Source organism: Coptis chinensis, chromosome 2 (genome assembly GCF_015680905.1).
Source record: "Coptis chinensis isolate HL-2020 chromosome 2, ASM1568090v1, whole genome shotgun sequence".
NCBI lineage: Eukaryota > Viridiplantae > Streptophyta > Magnoliopsida > Ranunculales > Ranunculaceae > Coptis > Coptis chinensis.
Genome location: NC_141457.1, coordinates 113,094,060 through 113,112,362, shown reverse-complemented (window position 1 = coordinate 113,112,362; position 18,303 = coordinate 113,094,060). Strand labels below are relative to the sequence as shown.

At 37.2% G+C, this 18,303-nt stretch overlaps 5 protein-coding genes across 9 annotated transcripts; 1 reads left to right on the top strand and 4 right to left on the bottom strand.

Annotated features, from left to right (window-relative positions):
* Positions 1–561: 561 nt before the first annotated feature.
* LOC147520857 (uncharacterized) lies at positions 562–3,251 on the bottom strand. The gene is made up of 6 exons (XM_086592367.1): positions 3,112–3,251; positions 2,919–3,015; positions 2,607–2,727; positions 2,416–2,510; positions 1,749–1,820; positions 562–1,554 (listed from the first exon to the last, which is right to left on the bottom strand). Coding segments are annotated over exons 1-6 (612 nt in total). The 5' UTR covers positions 3,114–3,251; the 3' UTR covers positions 562–1,329.
* Positions 3,252–3,293: 42 nt separating this feature from the next.
* Positions 3,294–5,178, bottom strand: LOC147520856 (protein EMBRYO DEFECTIVE 514-like). Its single transcript, XM_086592366.1, has 2 exons — positions 4,636–5,178; positions 3,294–3,957 (listed from the first exon to the last, which is right to left on the bottom strand). The coding sequence occupies exons 1-2, from the start codon at positions 4,921–4,923 to the stop codon at positions 3,622–3,624; spliced, it is 624 nt and encodes a 207-aa protein (XP_086448492.1). The 5' UTR covers positions 4,924–5,178; the 3' UTR covers positions 3,294–3,621.
* A 1,496-nt stretch (positions 5,179–6,674) lies between these two features.
* Positions 6,675–9,438, bottom strand: LOC147520855 (cyclin-like protein). 3 transcript variants are annotated; one of them, XM_086592364.1, is made up of 5 exons: positions 9,337–9,438; positions 9,091–9,163; positions 8,621–8,894; positions 7,866–7,926; positions 6,675–7,485 (listed from the first exon to the last, which is right to left on the bottom strand). In XM_086592364.1, exons 2-5 carry the CDS (start codon positions 9,144–9,146, stop codon positions 6,887–6,889), a joined length of 990 nt encoding a protein of 329 aa, XP_086448490.1. In that variant the 5' UTR covers positions 9,147–9,163; positions 9,337–9,438; the 3' UTR covers positions 6,675–6,886. The 3 variants fall into 3 exon arrangements, with proteins under 3 accessions (XP_086448490.1, XP_086448491.1, XP_086448489.1); XM_086592365.1 differs by lacking the exon at positions 9,337–9,438 and adding an exon at positions 9,276–9,334; XM_086592363.1 differs by lacking the exon at positions 9,337–9,438 and having other exon boundaries at positions 9,091–9,269.
* A 1,175-nt stretch (positions 9,439–10,613) lies between these two features.
* CLC-E (chloride channel E) lies at positions 10,614–15,498 on the top strand. Of its 3 annotated transcripts, XR_015212888.1 has the most exons (9): positions 10,614–10,768; positions 10,863–11,291; positions 11,379–11,778; positions 11,904–12,104; positions 12,266–12,732; positions 13,116–13,676; positions 14,451–14,665; positions 14,762–15,084; positions 15,127–15,498. XR_015212888.1 is itself a non-coding variant. In XM_086592360.1 (8 exons), the coding sequence occupies exons 2-8, from the start codon at positions 10,878–10,880 to the stop codon at positions 14,829–14,831; spliced, it is 2,328 nt and encodes a 775-aa protein (XP_086448486.1). In that variant the 5' UTR covers positions 10,614–10,768; positions 10,863–10,877; the 3' UTR covers positions 14,832–15,498. The 3 variants fall into 3 exon arrangements, 2 of the variants coding, with proteins under 2 accessions (XP_086448486.1, XP_086448487.1); XM_086592360.1 differs by having other exon boundaries at positions 14,762–15,498; XM_086592361.1 differs by having other exon boundaries at positions 10,634–10,768; positions 10,846–11,291; positions 14,762–15,498.
* LOC147520853 (uncharacterized) lies at positions 14,878–17,468 on the bottom strand. The gene is made up of 5 exons (XM_086592362.1): positions 16,746–17,468; positions 16,403–16,636; positions 16,238–16,303; positions 16,088–16,153; positions 14,878–15,926 (listed from the first exon to the last, which is right to left on the bottom strand). Exons 1-5 carry the CDS (start codon positions 17,334–17,336, stop codon positions 15,834–15,836), a joined length of 1,050 nt encoding a protein of 349 aa, XP_086448488.1. The 5' UTR covers positions 17,337–17,468; the 3' UTR covers positions 14,878–15,833.
* Positions 17,469–18,303: the final 835 nt, after the last annotated feature.

Genomic DNA, 18,303 nt, shown 5'->3' with positions numbered 1-18,303 from the left:
AAAAAGTCAAAAACGGAAAAAGAAAATGAAAAGGGCCAAGCCTAAGCTGCGGAAAGCCAGAAAGTAAACAAGGGCCCAAGGTGATTTGATGTTTGCTATGGAGCTTTTGACCTTCTTTTCACAGACCCACCGGGCTTATGGACTCTGCGTTTTTCTAAAGCCAAGTCTGATTTTTCACGCGATTCTCTACTTATCTTAACACGTAAACAAACTCAAAATCCTTATGACATTTATAAGTTTTGGATTAGACTAATTTTTTGTAGATACGATTTTCTAACTATTATAAATATTGCCACAAATAATAAAAAAAATCCAAAATTTTTAAACTTAACAAATAGTATCACAAATGGTGAAAATGAATGGTCTACAATTAGCTAAATTTTGTAAATTGTTAACTATACTTAGCAAGTTTAGAATTTTTTGATTTTTTTGATTGTTTGTGACAATGTTTAGAATAATTAGAAGATCATATTTAAAAAATTAGCATAATCCAAAACTTATAAATGCCCTAACAATTTTGAGTTTGTTTAAGTGTTAAGATAAAATATATTCCTCTTCACCTTTTTTTTTTTTTTGGATAAATAAATTTTATTCAATTGGTTGCCCAATGTGGTACAAGTGTAAAGTGTTAGAGAAGCTCACTTACAACTTACAATATGCAACCAGTGCACAAGCGGACTAGATACCTCCTATGACCTCTTATAGCACTACCCAATACCGTAAAGCTCTTCTAAAAGAGAAATTACACCCCAAACGACGACTTGTAGGCCCCAAGATTCCACCCTATCACTAGCAACAATGTTATTGCTAGAGGTGCACCTAGTTAGTCAACATGATCATCTTCATGTTCCCTCTCTAGGACAGACTAAAGCCCCATAGTTTGTTCATTCCCACAGCTCCTAGTGTTATTCCCATGTATTTCCCCAGAAAGCTTTTCAAAGCCCATTCTTCCCGATACAAATGTTATTCCCAAGTTGGTTGCCAATGGCATGACCATGTATTTGATCCAATCGCGAGAGTCATCAGTGTTTTGGCATTTGTACAGTCTTTTCACAATATCACCAACATTCCTTTCATTAAGACTCTCGTTGTGCAAACTCTGATCGCTAATCTTCTGATATAGTATTGTCAATAGAGGCACTCCCAAAAACACTAGCTTCTTGGAGTCGCGGTGAATGTGGTTGATATAACGAAAGGGATGAAGGCTCCATATCTGATGTAGCCTTCTTAGTCTTGCTCTGGTTATCTTTTGAGCTATGCCTCGCCTTACCATTACGAACTCTGAAAGCAATGTCTGTAACTGAAGTTGGGCCCATTATCGGACATAATTTAATTTCCCCTTGCATTTGGACCATCTATCTCTACAATGTCTGTAACTGAAATCTCCGGAGGTCCTATTCCAGTAGCAGTTGATGGATCTGAACTACTTTTCTCTCTGCCTCCATTGGCAGATAGATGCACAAGTGGATCTGAAGCAAAAGCAGGAGGACCATGGTACTCTGCTGCTGGCAGTGAAACGGGATGACTTCCAAACAAGTTTTTCTCCAATCCCGTCTACAGACAATCAGAAGGAATGAATCAAATCATAATCTTCACAAGTAGAAACATGTAATAAGAATCTAAATGCATAATCATCTCTCTCTCTCTCTCCTTTTTTTTTTATTGTACCGGTCAATTTGAGAATTTGCATGGATAGGGTATAGTAATAGGCGTATAGCCAAGAAAAAACAGTTTGCTTCATAACTCACCTGCATAATAGTTTCCTTCAGTTTTGAGTGAAGACTGGATCCCGAATCTTTAATGCTTTTAGGAGGCCATATCTGTACCAAATAAGAGATTAGGAAAATTCGCTAAAACATTCCACAAAAAATGTCACTAAAGGTGGTAGAAGAAGAGCAAGAGCACGATATGAAACTTTGACTTGTCCAAGTTCAGTGAATTATGACAGAGGAACCAGCCCAAGTTACTTGTGATTCAGTAGACAATAAAACCAACATTACCAGACGTACTTAGTAGTCCAACTTAAAATAATGTGGTTCAGTAACTACAAGATAATTTTTTTGGTACCAACTCATATCACCCTGTCACCAAATGGCTAATGCTATTTCCAAGGGTTAAATGAATTTACCTAAAAACCCTAGTATACTATTTGAGGCCCATAGATGAATGAAATTGGCCACTCTGGAAGATATCAAGATCATTTTAGATAAAAGAGAATATATACAAACAATAAATGCCACAATGTGCTCAACACAAACCTTTTACTAGTTACTCTCTGCTAGTGCTTCACAACTTCCGCAATTAAAACAAATATATGTACTAATATACCAGAGACTCGTAATAAAGGAAAAGATAAGGTCAACTTGAGCAAGGATCAAACCATGCACGATTCTTCAAAAGGGATATGGATCTCACTGAGGTGGAACATGCAGGGCATACAAAACCTGCTGGCGCAGTGTTCTGAGGATAACTCTTAATATGGGACACCAAGCAACTTGTGTGTATGACATCTGAAAGAAACGGGAGAAAGGGAAAAAGAAGAGTTAAAACTTAAAAGACCTTGCAAGTTAAACAAGCAACGAATATATGGAGAATGAGTAACATACGCAAGCAACCCAATCGAGTAGTGTGAGAGTCACTCCCATCTTCAAGCGTGGCCTGACACAAGCAGCATGCTGGAGGCCAATCATAATCCCCGTCTATTACCCATTCTGAGTAAGTACGAACCTGAAAAAGTGCTAAAATCAATACCACTGTCAATCTAGGCGCTGGAAGGGGTTTTGGCCTACATGCTAATTTGGAGCAAACACTGATTAAAATTCTCTACTAATATCTGCATTTGTAGCTGAATGCAGCCAACCAAACAGGGAGGTTGATGATAGAAATTCAGTGTGTAAATAACTGGGTATCGAGATTACCATTCCTGACTGACAAGGGACACAAAGACCTGGGTTACCCACGAACGAAGAGGGAGAGGAGCTCAGCAACTTCAACAAAGATCCTGGTACAGAACCCCTGAATAGATTAAACGAAACATTTGCCTCGATTAAAGAATCGAGCTCACCAACTGTAACCAAACTACCTGAAAGATTGTTTTTAGATATATCTAACATTTGTAGCAAACTCAATTTCGCCAACTCTGGTGGTACCACAATCTTACTTTTCAAAATTTCCACAATCTTGATCGATCAGAGGGGGATGAACTCGAGATTGGTGAGGCTCTCAAGCAAAGCAAGTGTAAAGGTGATACAAATACCCAAACGAATCACGGCATCCAGAAAAAGAAAAAGAAATAAACAATGAGAGGCACTATGTGCTGTTTCATAGCACTATCACTGCTCCCACATCCTGGAGTTTATCAAAACTCAAAAAATACAGATTGCAAAATTCTGACTCAATAAAAAATTTTAAAAATAAAAACTTCCATTCATAGAGGTTGCACACTTGGAACAAAACTGAAAAGAACAACCACAATTAAAATGTCTAAACGTAAGAATAATATAAAACTTTAACTTTGGAAGACATTTGACAAAAACAAAAATTCCACTCGAAATGATCTAACGTCTAGATTCCTTTCAAGTTCCGAGTAAATCAAGAACCCACGCTCCACTGAGATTCTAATTAGTTTCTAGAGCCTCTTCCTCGTCCACGTCCACGTCCACCTCTTCTTCCACCGCCACCTCTTCCTCCATGGCCGCCTCCTCTTCCCCCAGGGCCTCCCAGGGCCTTATTGGCATCTGAATTTACTCTCATTTCTTCAGGCAATGGCAGTATGCAATCAATACACTTCCTGTAGCTGAAATCATCCACAGTTTCATCTTCCCTGATGATGAAGAAGCACCTACTTTTCCACATTGGATGGACACGAATTTGGAAACCGCTAATTCCTGCACCAATCTTCTTGTCTGGCTCTGGGTGCCCTTTCCTCAGCAAGTCCAGCAAAATCATGTACTCATACTGCAGAAAATAACAGTAAAATTGAGACATACCAAAGATATATAACAATATCTTAATTCAGAATGGCAACAACAAACTAGCATGACTGGATAAAGTATTCCTAATTATAAAAATCTTGTCATGTTATCTATCTCTATTTATAATCGGTGACGTCAAACTTTTGATTTTCTTCAAAAAGTAGCCATAAGTACAGCATTCTAAATGTTAGATGAAAATCAATGAATAGAATATATTTTCAATGCCGCTTTGCTCCTATAAGGAAGCTCCAATGCCAAACATGTAACAAAGGTCGCAACTAATGGAGGACACTGTGAGTTCCTCTCCGAAAGGAAACTAAAAACAATGATGTAGCATGCAAGTTACAATACAAACGCCCAGTTTCAACTACAAAGATATTTCCAATGCAAAGCATCAAAAGTTAATCAATTTTTTTTATGTGAACGTCAGTGAAAGTATTTGGAAGTAAAATTCCAGAAGCAAACCCAATTCTATATCTAAATTCTAAATTATCGATAAACGCCCTGGCCTCATATTAAAAATTATCGAAAAAAAAGTACATGAGATTATTGACAATCATGCAATGCCTGCATTTTTAAACTTTCTGATTCATATAAACTTAACATATAAGAATTTCAAAGAAAATAACACGATTTCCAAATAAGATGAAAAAGATGGTACCTTGTTGATGTCAAAGTTCATTGGCCAATAATGAACAAACTTGAAAAAGTAATTAAACATCTCAACTGATGACCCAAACTTCTTTGGCCCCAAACTTACTTCCTTCTCTCCTTCTTCTTCAACCTTTTGTTTCTTTGCATCATTCTCTACTTCTTTTCCATTCACTTCTTCTTCTTCCACTTCGTCTCTTGCCCTTTTCTGGGCTTCACCGTTATTGGCTTCTGATGTTTGTAAGTCCATGGTTTCTTCCTCTACTACTGTAATTTTCTCTGTGATTTCTTCTGCCATGTTTACTACCAGAGTGTGTGAAGAAGGGAAGGCGGAGCCTAATAAGTTTATATTGGTTTTATAGTGTTTAAAAACATGGGTTAATAATAATAAGATTTGGGCTACCCCGAGGATATCCCTATAGGGATGAGTGTGCCGATACCGTTGGATTCGAGATCCAACGGTCCGAAAATCAAAAACAAAAACCTTTTTGTTTTTTATTTTCGTACCGTTGGATCTCGGATCCAACGGTATTGGATATCGTCCTCCTCGGGGTAGACGAACTCTAATAATAATAATAAGTTTAAAGTTTAAACAGGAAAGTCTTCTAATTTCATTGGCATTTTCTCGGTTGAAATTACATTGGCATTTCTGGAAAAAGTTTTTAATCTACCACAACATCTAACTACTTTGAAATTTCATTGGGTTTGCGAACAAGGATGCGGCTAGACACGTGATGCGACTGAATTTGCTTCCACATAGAGTTGGATTTCTGCAAAATTCCGAGTTTTAGAAGCAAATTTGAAGAATTTGCATTAATTGTTTTACTTCAATGTAGTTGGATCCAATTTCTGATTTTCCATTAATTATTATTCTTTTAGGTTAGTTCAATGACAATTGTATCTAGTTTCCGATTTTTCGTTAATTATTATTATTATTTGATATTAGTTCAGTGTATTTGCATCCAGTTTCCAATTTCTCATTAATTATTATTGAGATTAGTTCAATGTATTTGCATTCAGTTTTCGATTTTTCATTAATTATTTTTTTAGGTTAGTTGAATGCTGCATCAATTCTTATCCGAAAACAAATGAAAAAGAATTGGACCGATCTCCCATTAATTATTGTTGTTTGAGGTGAGTTCACTGCATTCCCGTTAATTATTCTTTGAGATTAGTTTTAATACAATTGTATCCATCTTTCGATTTTCTGTTAATTATTCTTTAAGGTTAGTTTCATGCAATTGCATTTTTTTTTTTTTTTTTTTTTAATTATTCTTATTTGAGATTAGTTCAAATGAAGTTGCATATAGTTTTCGATTTCTCATTAATTTTTTTCTCTGAGGTTAATTCAATGCATTTACGTCCAGTTTCTGATCTCCTGTTAATTATTTTTTGAGTTTAGTTCAATGCATTTGCATCTAGTTTTTCAAAGTATGAACCGACCCTCAACTCTTCAAATATTCCAAAAAATAGATTGGTGTGGATATAGCTATAATATATATTTATTTTATATCATACTTTTTCTTAATTAGCCACGACACGTGAACACTCTAGAAACGCTTTCAATATATATATAAAGATCTCCTATGGCTGACCGGCGATGAAATCAACCAAGTAAATAAACTGTTTGGGTATTAGAGCGAGCACGATGAGAAAAAGCTAAAATCTAGGTGAACGGCTATAACAGAAACAATAACAACTTAAAAACGGTATGGTCTTGTTGTTTTCAATTCTTTCAAGTCTTTAGAAATTCTAGGTTTAATAAAAAATTATTTCTACAACAATAAGTCTAGAACTCACCTTATTATTACACTTACAAGGGAAATAAGAAGAGTAACGGAATCACCGTGTAAAAAAGTTGCAGTGAGAATGAGTGTTATTTCAAACTTCAATAGACAATGGAGAGTGTAGAACTGATCGTTTAGGCCGTGTGCACATACTCGCTAGATGGAAGCTTTTAAGAAAGCCAACTGTTGATTTCTATATGTATGCCATGCAGCACAAAAGATTACTTCGGCAATCAGCCTACGGACTGACTTATTTCAGTGCTTCAGACAAGTTCGTTTGCAGCATATATAAAAATTAGAATAAACAAAAAGAACAAACAAAACCCAGCAGAAATGCTGGTACAATTATCTGGTATATGAAACCAAACCAAGACTACACAAAATGGGAAATTAAAAAAAAAATGTCACTACGAACAATCAAAACAGTAACTTGCGTACTGAGAATGGGCTTGCGAGAATAAATAACTTCCTCCATCATGACGCCAAGAGTGCTTCAACCTTGGCAATTTGATCCTCTGCAGTCTTTGGGGATGGACTTTTATTGGCCTCATCAAACATGTCATGCTTCCACTTCTCTTTGCGTGGATTGTCCGGACGATACTCATCTCTTTCCCAATTTCTTCCAGTGTTTCTGTCTCTTCCATTGGAACCACCTGCACCACCAAACCTATCTCTTGAAGAAAAGCCAAACCTTTGTGTTTCTCCCCTGTGTGGAGGACCTCGATCTCCTGTAACTGGTTTCTCAAGTCTGTTCGAATCATGGAGGTAGCGTCTACCCCTTTCCTCCCTTCCTCCATTTAGCTCCGGATGGTTAGGTCTTTCAGATTCAGTTACTATTTCTCCTGCATTTCCAGACTCAGGCTCTAACTTCTTCTCCCTGAATGCTGGTCTTTTCCTCGCAGGGGGCGGTGCATCTGTTTCAAATTCATGGAAACGGTCATGATGCCAAATATTGTTGTCATGAACCCTGCCTTGGGTCCTCTCGTCTCTCTTACGGAAGTTTTTCATATCCACTTTATGTCCTACGAGCCTTTCACTCGTTCGCTCCTTTGAACCGCTACCCCATCCACGCTCTATTAAGAAGGCATGACACAGATATCATCTTAATAAATGATAAACGATACAAACAACAGACAGCGACAGGAGTTCTTTGTTCCAAATTGACCAATGAATTGTCATCTCTTTTCAATTTTTCATTTAAATTTTTTATCAGTTGGACTAAGTTCTGCACTGAACTAACAAGTTACCCAATCTATGCAACTTCTTTCACAAGTAGACAGTTGAATGGACATTTAGATGTCATTGAATAATCAAAAGGAAAAAGGAAGTTATGATACAATGCGCTCTCAAAAGGAAGTTATAGACAATGCATACAATTGAATAATCAATTTTTCAAGAAAAGGCACAAAACATGGACCCATATCCCCAAGAAATAAAGGATGAGGAAGCACACCAGTTGTTGCCCTTCTGCCAAAACTTCGACCGCCTTGCCCAGCACTGGCACGCTCATCATGCTGTATACAAACATGTATTGGTAGGTCTTAGATTTAATATCCCTCAAATCACAGATCTGAACAAGAATCTAGTATCACCCAATAAATGTAATAAATAGAGAAAAAGGATAAAAACGAGAATGATAACAGTAAATTACAACTGCAGATACAACTTTAAGGTTAATGGAAGCCAGAGATGAGAGTTCACTTTATCCAATAAACAAGACTTGGAAGCAAAAGTGAAGATCATGATACCAAGAGTGGGAACTGAAGTATTTATTACTTACAATGGAGCCAAACAAGCTTCTTGCATACGCTATGAACTGTCTATGCAAATGACTCAATATTTTCTTTCTTTATAGATACATGTATCACTTAGTTATCAATGCATTCTTTCTTTCTTTTCTGTCAATAACTCTCAAAGCATTATAACCCGATTATCATAAAAAAAAAAAAAAAATGATAAAAAGTAATAGATCTGTCAATACTCTGCCAAGTTTAATTTTTATCAAGTGACCCTTTGCCAGTGGTGGTGCTGCCACCGTCACGAGACCACCTTTTTCCACCACTTTTTCCCTAGTTTTACCTTCTCCCAGACACCGTCAAGCCAATGCAACTCTAGTCTAAGTAAAATAACAGGGGTATAAAAGATATACTAATCAAATCACAAATCAGTTAACCATTGCAGAAATATGATGAAATATTGACATAAAACCTGGAAATAAGATCGAGATCTGGGGACTTCAGTTGGATCAGAAAAATGCTTGGCCCCAGCATTTTGTTCATCTGCCGTCTTTTCCAATTCTGAAATAGCATTATCAGTAACTACTTTAGACTCGGGCTCTATTGGAGCTTCAAGAGGTAAAGGATCCTGCAACCGCCTACGGAGCTTTTGGTCCTTATCTTTACTGTTTAAAGTATCCAAATCATGAGCTCTGGAATGGTTTCTCTCCGATTCCGGCTTCCCGTCTCTTCTTGATCTCTTTGGGCTAGGATTAAGGACATAAAAACCATGTCAAAGGTCAAAAGCTCACTCATCCTCCACACTTTTTTTTCTCACACTAATCCTCATGTTTCAAATAACATAATCCTAATGTTTCAGGAACCGTCCCATAATGGCATTTAATCACACAATATATACAGCTCAAAAACACCATTCTACGCAAAGAATGAGAGAAGACAAACCTGGATTCTCTTTCAGTCCTGGAAAAGGAGGAGCGTTTGGTTTCTCGTCGAGACATTGTTGCTTGTACTATGACTGAAAACAGATAGAGCATAGTTTTAGTGTTTCTCAGTTCAATAAATAGAAACGTAGTAAAAACATATCGAATTTTCTAGTGCAACGGCAAGCTAAAAACCGTAATAATTACATGCAATGGAAATGAATTACAAGCTAAGCTAAGATTAAGGATTGAATCGAATAATGATTACCTGCAAGATGAACGAGTCAAAAACATAATAAATTTGGGTGTTTTAGTTTTTCGTTTGTGGTCCCTCTAATTCTCTAAATTAATGAAACGAGTGGGCCCAGCCAACCCAAGTTCACATATCTCTTATAGTCTTATCTCGATCTCGAGTCCAATCCAAATTGGGCCTTAAAACTAACCCGAGCCCAGACTCAATGTGCATCCATAAATTTAAATTTAGGCATAAACACATAAATTGACTGATAATTTCGGTTTTAGGCCTCGTTGACCAATAATTACGGTTTTAAGATAAAAACGGACTAACAGCCTGACAATAGTATCTATCATAAATAATTTCGCTATAAGGACATTTTCAAGCTGACGTATTTTTTTATTAATACTAATTATGTCATTCTCTAATATACATGCAAACACCACTATGTATATATGATATGCATTGCATATGTATACTAACATGCATACACCATTATGTATGTGTACAATATGTATGCAAATACACATGCAAACACTACTATGTATGTGTATACAACACATGCACACACCATTATGTATGTGTGCAACAAACATACAAACACTACTACTATGCATGCACACACCAGTGTGTATGTGTTCAACAAACATGCAAACACTACTATGCATGTGTACAATATAAAATAAATTAAATTTCTCATGTTATTAGTCCTAACATAAAATGTAAGTGTGTTGAGGTGGTCAAAAACAAAATTAAAAAGTTACGTGAGAGCTTTCCCCACTAGTCACAACATTTTAATTTTGATTTTGATTTAACTCATAAAAACTTAAATGAGGGCATCTTTTAGCAGTAGCCAATCCGGTTTGTCTTTAAGCCATAATTATTTGCCGACCCAAACTAAAAGCTAAATTAATCCCCAATTCTGTCCGATGGTCATGTCCTCTCCTCTCCTCTCCTCTACTATGAGGACTAGAGGTTGCTACATGTGGTTCACATCCAATGGTTTCCATACAAAATATATTTGGTTGTGTAAAACATAATATTTTCGCTTATTTTCTATACAAAATATCAGAAAGTGCTACCCCTTGAATATCTCGATGGGACATTCTTCTCTAGTGAAATTTTACGGAAATTATGCAACAAATAATTCATGCAGACATTTTACGAACAAAATTGTATCAAAGACGTGACAATTGTGCGGATGTCAATTTTTTAAAATAAAAAAATATAATTCACTGAGTATCTAAAATGAAGCATCCAAAAAGTAGACTGGGTGACTTGTTGGCTGTTGCCTTGTTGGACGCTTTAGTGCCGGACAACAACTATAAATGAGACTCGTGGTTCACAATAAGGCCCTTTTATCTTCTCTCGCTCGCCATGCGTATGCAACTATGTTTTCCTTAGTACTTTGGCCATGCGAAGTATACACGCTAAGTAAGTCCATGACATCAATGGAATAGAAAAGGTAACTCTCTTGCTGTTTCTAGCTTTATATTTAGTTCCATGCATAATATTGTTTTTGTCCATTTTCAGTATTGTTAGTTGGAAACTGTTTTCAGGTTATTAAGAGTGGGATGTGGGCATGCTATTACTATATGGATTTATGCAGTTGTATATGTCGTTTCCCCAAGTTGAAGGCGAGTTATTCATTTTTGAGTTGTATACGCTACAGACATTTTTCAATAAGATCAAATAACAAAGAGTGTGCGACTAGTTTTAGCTTTAGTCCACTCCCTTGCAAACGTAGAAAATCATTAAGTTTTTCCAAGGGTCGAGAGGCGAACAACTCGAACCGTGATAATGGTTACAGTAATGAGGAGGAGGAAGAGAGAGGGAAAGAAAAATTGGAAGGAGTTGGCAAGCTTTTAGGATTACTTGTTCCAATTCCCAGACAGGAGAATGAGAGGAATGAGGAAAATTTGAGTATCTTAGCAGCCTGTGTTGTTGGTCTCCTCACAGGCATTGGTGTCGTTCTCTTTAACAACGCGGTGCGTGGTGTGCATTCTGTTTTGTACTTTGAGTTTGTTCACTGTTAACTATGGATCACTCATTGTATGTCTATGGCTCGTTTATAGGTGCATGAGATACGTGATATTTTCTGGGATGGAATTCCTTCTCGAGGGGCCTCATGGTTGAGAGAGGAGCCCATCCAAGACACTTGGAAACAAGTTATATTAGTACCTACTTGTGGAGGTGTAATTGTGTCAGTGCTGAACAGTTTACGTGCTGCCTTAGAGCTAGACACGTCTTTTCCTCTTGGAATCCAGTTTTATAATGTAAGGGCTGCACTGAGATCATTTTTGAAGGCAGTAGCTGCTTCTGTTACCCTTGGAACTGGTAATTCTTTGGGGCCTGAAGGTCCTAGTGTTGAAATAGGTTCGTCCATAGCGAAGGGAATCAGTAACTTCTTTGCCAGAGGTGTTGGAACAAGGCTCTCTCTTATTGCTGCGGGATCAGCGGCAGGTTTTTCATCAGGTTAAAATTTTCCAATCATCTTAGTTCTGTTCCAGTTATACACTGCCGACATGATTAACTAATAAGTCATATGCATCTCTGTCTAGTTTTATTGAGATATTTTTTGCTGTCAAGCTGCTTTATAGGCTTCAATGCTGCTGTTACTGGTTGCTTTTTCGCTGTGGAATCTGTCCTAAGGCCGTCACCTGCAGATTCATCTCCGTCACTCACTAATACAACATCTATGGTGATACTTAGTGCTGTAATTGCTGCAGTAGTATCACAAGTGGGTCTTGGTACAGAACCAGCATTCAAGGTCCCAGAATATGATTTCCGGTCTCCAACTGGTAAATGTTTTCATATGATAAGATAAAGGACCTGAACCCAGCTGCATTCAAAATTTCAAACTCCCCTAAATTGCTTTGTCATGCCTTACTTGGCCAACTTCTTTCAGTATATTTGATAGATGAACATATTCTGATGTTACCATGGTTTGATACATCTTCAGAACTTCCACTTTATCTTTTGCTGGGTGTCCTATGCGGCTTAGTATCATTGACCTTATCTAGGTGCACATCATACACACTTATGGCTGTTGACATTGCTCACAAGGAAATGGCAATACCAAAGTCGGTGTTCCCTGTACTTGGTGGCTTCACTGTTGGGTTGATAGCCTTAGCATATCCAGAGATTCTTTATTGGGGATTTGAGAATGTTGACATTTTGTTAGAATCTCGGCCTTTGGTGAATGGACTTTCTGCTGATCTATTGCTTCAGTTAGTAGGAGTTAAAATACTAGCTACTTCTTTATGTCGGGCTTCTGGTTTGGTTGGAGGCTACTATGCTCCATCTCTCTTCATTGGTGCAGCAACAGGCATGGCGTATGGGAAATTCGTAAGCTATGCAATCTCCCAATCTGATCCTGTGTTTCATTTCTCCTTCTTGGAAGTGGCATCACCTCAAGCATATGGTCTGGTATGATTCTGAGAAGAGACTTTAGCTGTAAAAGTTCTTGCTAATCACTCTTAATAAAAAAAGTCGTTTATATACAAGAGCGATCAAGGTAACCAACACACTTTTAAACAAACAAGGAAGGGTCATCTTTCTCCTAATACTTTTGCTGAGGAGAGCATAACTTAATCTCTTTTTCTTTTTGGCATAGTTTTTTGTTTAGCATAACTTAATCTTCATAGGAGGCTCTTAGAGTTAAAGATGTTTTAGGCCATACAAAGCCTTCTAGAGTTTAGAACTAGGGCCTTGTTTCACTATTTTCACTTTTTAAATTATAAAAGAGAAATGATTTGCGAGGGGTATCTCATAACTCGGTATGCTTTATAATCACTAGGTTCTTCATACAGGTGGGGATGGCTGCTACTTTGGCAGGAGTATGCCAGGTACCCCTCACTGCAGTTCTGCTTCTTTTTGAATTGACTCAGGACTACCGCATTGTTCTACCACTACTAGGAGCTGTTGGCCTGTCTTCATTGATTGCGTCGGGTCAGACAAGAGGAAAGGATACTGTAGATAAAACTGCATCGTTTGCATCAAAGGGTAATGACATTGAGGAAAGTAGAGATTCGATTCTATACTCAGGCATGCCATCTTCCAACTCTGTGGAATTAGAAGCAGCTTCTAATTTCACTGACCTGTGTGAACTGGAGAGTTCTCTCTGTGTAGATTACTCTTTCACAGAACTCAAAATTCTGGAAGAGAGCATTGTTGTTTCACAAGCCATGCGAACAAGATATGTAACTGTATCGATGAGCACTTTGCTGACAGAAACAGTTGCGCTGATGCTTGTGGAGAAGCAGTCTTGTGCACTGATAGTTGGCAACGATAACTTCCTCATGGGTTTTCTGACGCTTGGGGACATTCAAGAGTTCTGCAAGTTTAACAGAATAACAAGCAGTACAGCTAAGGTAATACAAGTATACAAATAAAAATGGATCATGCTATTGTATGCTTTAAGATTTTATGTGGGGATTCTTTTATTGTTTTTCTTGTTTGTTGTCGTAACTAAATGCCAGCTAAAAAGTATGTAGGCCATTTCAACTATGCCAGTTACAATGCTATAAAGCAACTGATTAGTATATGCGAGTTAGTTGTAAACTTAGGTACTTATAGTGTTATGGGAGAAAAGACCTGGAAAATATCATGGTCCAGTTGGAGTGCTATTACTATCAATTGCTTGGCGGAATTTTCAATCAATTAAGACACCACTAAAATAACACTCACTTAGGGTTCCGACATCTTACAAAAAGAAAAAAACACATGAAACAGATTCTTTATTCATAATTTTATGACCAAAAGTTCAAAACTACTGAATTACATCAAGGCCAAAAGGCTTATTAGTCAGCCAATTACTTGCTAGCAAATATAGTTCGCATTCTAAAAGGGAAACAAATGGTGCAACTATGATAACTTGCCAAACTTGATATAGTCAGACATATCATTTTTAGCCTGATCTTTGCACATCACAATGTGATTTGCATCTCGTCTTACCTGTGACATTTATATGATCATTTCAACCTGCTTATTTCACATATCAGTGTGCTTGAGACTATGATGGATGTCTGGCAACAAAAAATATTGTTAATTTCTAGGACTCCCTGCTTCTTTTATTAGGATCTCTTTTGTATAAATGTCAACCTGTTTATTAAGAGGTCAATATGCTCACAATGTTGATGTATCAGGTAGAGAAGCTTGTTGTATCTGAAATATGCCAAGTAAAAAGTGAAAAAGGTCGAATGTTGTGGACAGCAACACCAGATATGAGTCTCCTATCGGCACAAATTCTCATGAATAGGCAGAGTCAAGAGCAACTTCCAGTTGTTTTGGAACACGTTAAAGACCAGAGGGGTTACTTAGTTGGTCTCCTGGACAGAGAGTGTATTGATCTTGCTTGCAGGTTCTTTAGCCTACACTACTCAGCACCTACCTTAAATATTTTTTACTCGTCCTTTTCTGATATATGTCTTTGTCTTTTTTTCATTTCCTTTTGCAGAGCTGTAGCAACCCAAGAATTTCTCACTCTGTTATCTAAGCTGCAAGGAAAGAGCTCTAAACCACAATGAATATATACCTGCCAATTATTTTTGTGGAGTTTGGATGATATACCGAGGAATGTTGACATTGATGTCCAAGCTTTCCTCCCTGTACTTCAGGTGATGCAGTGGAGCAATTTACAACAGTCCTTTGGAGTGAGAACTGGTATCAAGCTTAACAAATTAAATATGATGACGGCAATCTCTTTTAGGTAGTTGAGTTTCAAAACACCATCGTATAATTCCAAGAAAGAAAGAGACACGACATTTGTTAGGATTTTAGGTTTTTTTTTGCTCAAAAACTAAGATCTTATTAGGATTTTAGGCTTGATCAGGAACGGATGCCTGTTGAAGTGACCTTCCTATAACATACAACACAAAATAACATACAACACAATACCACTCCCTTATCCGAAACTGCGGTCTTAATGATGTCTAAGTGGCTAAGTGGTTGTCTGGTAACTTTTACCCGCCCCAATTCTGTGTGTAAGATGTGGTTTTGTGATTTATGTACTCTTGTACTTGTTTTGTGGTCATGTGCGCCCAACATCAGAGACCAATACATATCGTACCAAAGAAAAAGAAAACAGAGACCAATATGTATTTGGAGTTTGCTTACGTTGAGCTTCTGATGTATTCATACTCAGAATATCTGTTAAACCTATTATTTGCACTTAGTATTACTTGTTAACTCAAATACTAACTGTGTAGTTTATGCCGTAGTTATCTCTTTGCATTTTGAAATGATAAACAGCTGCATCTGGGAGTTTCTTAACACAGAATGAACTGCTTCTTAACAAGAGTGAAACCGAGCTTTGAGATATAACCGGGATGGAAAAATGGTACTGCTCTCTGATGTAATGATATACTCATGGGTCTACTTAGTCTTTGCCAAAAAAGAGGATCTTTGGATTAAGCTATTACAACGTAGCAATGAATTCTTTATCCAAAAAAAAACATAGCAATGAATTTGTAGAGATAAATAAATATTTTTGACAGAAAAATATACTACACATTTTTCTTGTCATATTGTTATTGTGGTGGAGATATCTTAAGATCGAGCCCGAGGTTCATTCCGTTGTAAGCAATGGGAGCATACATCCAGTGATCGTCAGAACTTAAGAGCTGCAAGAATGCACACAAAAGACATAAATAAGGTTAGTAAGTTTTTGCAGGTAGGCTATCAAGTAAAACTATGAAGTGTAGATACCAAAAGAGACTAGGACCGAGCGACAAATATTTCTGGTGAAGATATTGAACATATTATAAGTAAATAGTTTGTTTACCTTGATTTGGAGCTGCAAAAACTTAACATACTCAACAGCTTCTTCAAGCATTGTACTAATGTCAACCTGTCAAATAACGAAGAAAGGGTTCAGAATGCAATGCTTGCATAAAACCAGTGCATACACATATTCATGGGATTTATTCCCCACTTTTGTGCCATTTGGGACCAGGTTCTGCAAGACTTTCAGTCGTTCATTTATTTTCTCTCTTCTCTTCTGCAAAATGAATATAAGAATACCGAGTTAAACGGAGACAAATGCTTTTTAACAAATATGATTTTCATTTTGCTGCACAATTGTGATTGTGGTAGTTACCCTTGCATAGAGGCTTTGCGGATCGGTGGCTGACCCCCTACCTGCTCTTGCTTTTCCATTCAAGTTGAGAGCAGCAGACCTCTTGGAGCTTGAAGTGGCTCCTCCATTTATCTCTTGAGAACCATTTGAGTCATCCTCGGAGCTGTAACTACAACTCGGTCCATTGGAAACACCATTAGTCTCTGCTTCAACTTTACTACACGATCTGAGCTTATGCTTTTTATTGTTTTGTACCTGCATTTTCGCATTATTGAGCAGAGATTAGGAGAGGAAGAAGAAGAAAACAAGGCATCTATATGTAGAGCATATAGGATCAAGGTTGAAAACATGTTTGGTCACATACCCAAGATATCATCTTTGAGTTTTCTGACAGCATGTTGTTGAAGCTATCTTCAAACGTTGCACCTGGTTCTGGAACCTCAGATTTTCTTTTCAGCTGCAATTTCTTGTTTGAAAGAACAAGCGAGTCCCGTGGGATTCTTCCTGATTCTCCTAAACTACCTCTACTAATCTCTTCATTCTTGCAAACATCTTCGCTATTGTCAGGAAAAACTTTTGTTGACGAACTTATGTTGTGCTCTAGCACCATACAATAATCCATGGCGGAACTATTCTCGTTGACAAGATTAAGATTAGGATCATTCAAGTAGTTTACATGGTTCAAACTAGGAAAATGGAAGGTACTATCGTCACTGTAAGTAGTCTCTTCAGGGATATGGATAGTGTTTCCTGAACAATGATATGAACCTTCATTGCCCCCTAACACCATGTTGATGGTAGATTCATGACTAGGCCAGTAAGTCGATGTACTTCCCTCTTGCTCGCTCGAAAAGTAACAATTGCCAAGCAACTGTGTCATGAAATCTGACTCCTCAGCACAAATCCCACTAAAAGAGTTCCATTGTCCCTCAGGTAAGATTCCCACAGACTCCATTTTTTTCGTAATGAGAAAAGGGATTTGGTATTTGATTGTTGGCTATTTGGAGAACTTGATTAGAGCTGATGATGGAGAAACAAAACAAAGTGACATATTTATACCCTACAACCAACCTTGGAATGTAGCACTGGATTGACTACATTTCTATAAACAAATTAACTTGGCTACTTACAAAATTCCATATTATTAATCTATTATCTATACAACAGTCTTAATCCTCTGTAAACAGTTGCCCAAGTACTCGAATGTGGGGTAGCCACTAGCCAGGAATCCAAGTACAACTCAGAGGGGGGCCAAAATCAGGCTGAGGGATTAAAAAAAATGCGACACATCAATAATCTTAAAGAGTTTTAAATTGCTTAACGAACACAATTAATTTGAGAGAGGGTCTAAATTCAATCATTGATAGATGACTAAGAATGATTAACCTATACATACAATCCCAGTTAATGAGGAAAATTTAAAAGTGACATAGGAAAGGCAATGCTTGAACGTGGGGGGTCTTCGTCAATAACAAATTTAGTGCCAATTCTGTAGGAGGAATTTATATATAATAGCACAAAAGAGCGCATGGATGTGGACTTGGGCATGGCCGTATGGCATCCTTACAAGTCCGTGGAACTAGACAAGATATCTGCCGCCTATGATCCTTGTGTTTCTATTGCTCGTACCTAACAAAATTCCTTTTGCATGTACATATAATGATAGAATGAAATAACTCATTTGATAAGGCTGGCTTTAATTATGGCAAGATTCAAAAACACCCTTGTCCTTGTCCTACACAGACTACACGCAAATTTTTTTTGGTACATGTTATATTATTTTTGAGAAAAATTTGCTCCTAGACACTTACGAGCGAAAAATCTCCTAACCACCCATCCACTATACATCCACTACTTTTTAACTATTGATTAATTCTAGTATCTAGTTAATTAAAATCTAATTAAATATTTATTTTATTATA

Bases quoted from the DNA above. Each gene is read 5' to 3' on its own strand.
- LOC147520853 (XM_086592362.1), bottom strand. From the start codon at position 17,336: ATGGAGTCTGTGGGAATCTTACCTGAGGGACAATGGAACTCTTTTAGT. The intron at 16,304-16,402 runs GTAACTACCACA...TTCATTTTGCAG, and splicing joins CGCAAAGCCTCTATGCAAGG to AAGAGAAGAGAGAAAATAAA. The intron at 16,154-16,237 runs GTGGGGAATAAA...GTTATTTGACAG, and splicing joins TGGTCCCAAATGGCACAAAA to GTTGACATTAGTACAATGCT.
- CLC-E (XM_086592360.1), top strand. From the start codon at position 10,878: ATGTGGGCATGCTATTACTATATGGATTTATGCAGTTGTATATGTCGT. The intron at 12,733-13,115 runs GTATGATTCTGA...TTCTTCATACAG, and splicing joins CACCTCAAGCATATGGTCTG to GTGGGGATGGCTGCTACTTT. The intron at 14,666-14,761 runs GTTCTTTAGCCT...TTCCTTTTGCAG, and splicing joins TGTATTGATCTTGCTTGCAG to AGCTGTAGCAACCCAAGAAT.
- LOC147520855 (XM_086592363.1), bottom strand. From the start codon at position 9,182: ATGCTCTATCTGTTTTCAGTCATAGTACAAGCAACAATGTCTCGACGA. The intron at 7,927-8,620 runs GTTTTATGTCAA...GTTTGTATACAG, and splicing joins GATCTCGATCTTATTTCCAG to CATGATGAGCGTGCCAGTGC. The intron at 7,486-7,865 runs GTGTGCTTCCTC...CCTTCTTAATAG, and splicing joins TGGCAGAAGGGCAACAACTG to AGCGTGGATGGGGTAGCGGT.
- LOC147520856 (XM_086592366.1), bottom strand. From the start codon at position 4,923: ATGGCAGAAGAAATCACAGAGAAAATTACAGTAGTAGAGGAAGAAACC. The intron at 3,958-4,635 runs GTACCATCTTTT...TATTTTCTGCAG, and splicing joins TGAACTTTGACATCAACAAG to TATGAGTACATGATTTTGCT.
- LOC147520857 (XM_086592367.1), bottom strand. The intron at 2,511-2,606 runs GTATGTTACTCA...CGTTTCTTTCAG, and splicing joins TACTCGATTGGGTTGCTTGC to ATGTCATACACACAAGTTGC. The intron at 1,821-2,415 runs GTGAGATCCATA...TATTTGGTACAG, and splicing joins GCCCTGCATGTTCCACCTCA to ATATGGCCTCCTAAAAGCAT.